Source organism: Mandrillus leucophaeus, unplaced genomic scaffold, assembly GCF_000951045.1.
Source record: "Mandrillus leucophaeus isolate KB7577 unplaced genomic scaffold, Mleu.le_1.0 Scaffold151, whole genome shotgun sequence".
Lineage (NCBI taxonomy): Eukaryota > Metazoa > Chordata > Mammalia > Primates > Cercopithecidae > Mandrillus > Mandrillus leucophaeus.
In genome coordinates, this window is record NW_012101488.1 from 1,274,154 (window position 1) to 1,275,297 (window position 1,144).

At 59.2% G+C, this 1,144-nt stretch overlaps 1 protein-coding gene across 1 annotated transcript in view; it reads left to right on the top strand.

The window, feature by feature from the left end:
• The window catches only part of PPM1N (protein phosphatase, Mg2+/Mn2+ dependent, 1N (putative)), a 10,195-nt gene that overhangs the window by 1,271 nt on the left and 7,780 nt on the right, over nt 1-1,144 (top strand). The window contains exons 2-3 of the mRNA XM_011975144.1: nt 1-285; nt 825-942. Coding sequence (XP_011830534.1) covers nt 1-285; nt 825-942 — 403 coding nt within the window. The remainder of the gene's footprint in view (nt 286-824; nt 943-1,144) is intronic.

The following is a 1,144-nucleotide window of genomic DNA, read 5'->3' on the forward strand; positions in this document are numbered from 1 at the left end:
CGCCGCCGCCGCGTCGAGGGCTCTCTGGCCGTGTCGCGAGCGTTGGGCGACTTTGCCTACAAGGAGGCTCCGGGGAGGCCCCCCGAGCTACAGCTTGTTTCTGCGGAGCCTGAGGTGGCCGCACTGGCACGCCAGGCTGAGGACGAGTTCATGCTCCTGGCCTCTGATGGCGTCTGGGACACTATGTCTGCTGCTGCCCTGGCGGGACTGGTGGCTTCGCGCCTCCGCTTGGGTCTGGCCCCAGAGCTTCTCTGCGCGCAGCTGTTGGACACGTGCCTGTGCAAGGTCCTGGGGGCGTGGCGTGGTATCTTTGAGGCTTGGCGCAGCAAAGAGAGAAAGCCTCGGGGTTTTGGGGAGGACGGCTTTGATGCAGAGGCAAAAGTAAAGCTAGAGAAGTAGGGGATGGGGCTCAAGCGAAGGGCGTGGCATGAAGTGGGCAGGGCCAAAATACAGGAGCGGAGCCTGAGGGATGCTTTGAGGCAGGAGGGGAGAGTTAGCGGAAGGGATTTAAGACAAAGGGCTTGGTCTTTTGGAATGGGGCGATTCTGGGTCGTAGGAGCCAGGCCTGAAGTATGATTAGTGCTGGAAGGTGGAAGAGCAGGTAAACATCAGAGCGGGCAGAGCTTTAGGGAAAGGGCATTATTCTCTCAATAGGGAGGGCCTAGGACCGGGTTTGGTCCCAGTAGGAGAGGACTGGCAGGTGAATGGGACGTGAAAGAAAGGGGCATAACCAGAATGAAGTGGGGGACTTGAACTTAGGGATTGTTGGGAAGCTCTGCCTTCGATTCTCCCCCACTGGGCTCCGTTTTCTCCACCGGCTTCAGGGCAGCCTGGACAACATGACCTGCATCCTGGTCTGCTTCCCCGGGGCCCCTAGGCCTTCTGAGGAGGCGATCAGGAGGGAGCTCGCACTGGACGCAGCCCTGGGCCGCAGAATCGCTGGTGAGCAGGCTCCGGGGGCCCAGCTGGAGGGGTGGTCGGCCAGCGAAGGCTCTGCCATAACTTTTTCTTTTTCTTTTCTTTTTTTTTTTTTTTTTTGAGATGGAGTCTTGCTCTGTTGCCCAGGCTGGAGTGCAGAGGCACAATCTTGGCTCACTGCAACCTCCACCTTCCGGGTTCAAGCGATTCTCCTGCCTCAGCCTCC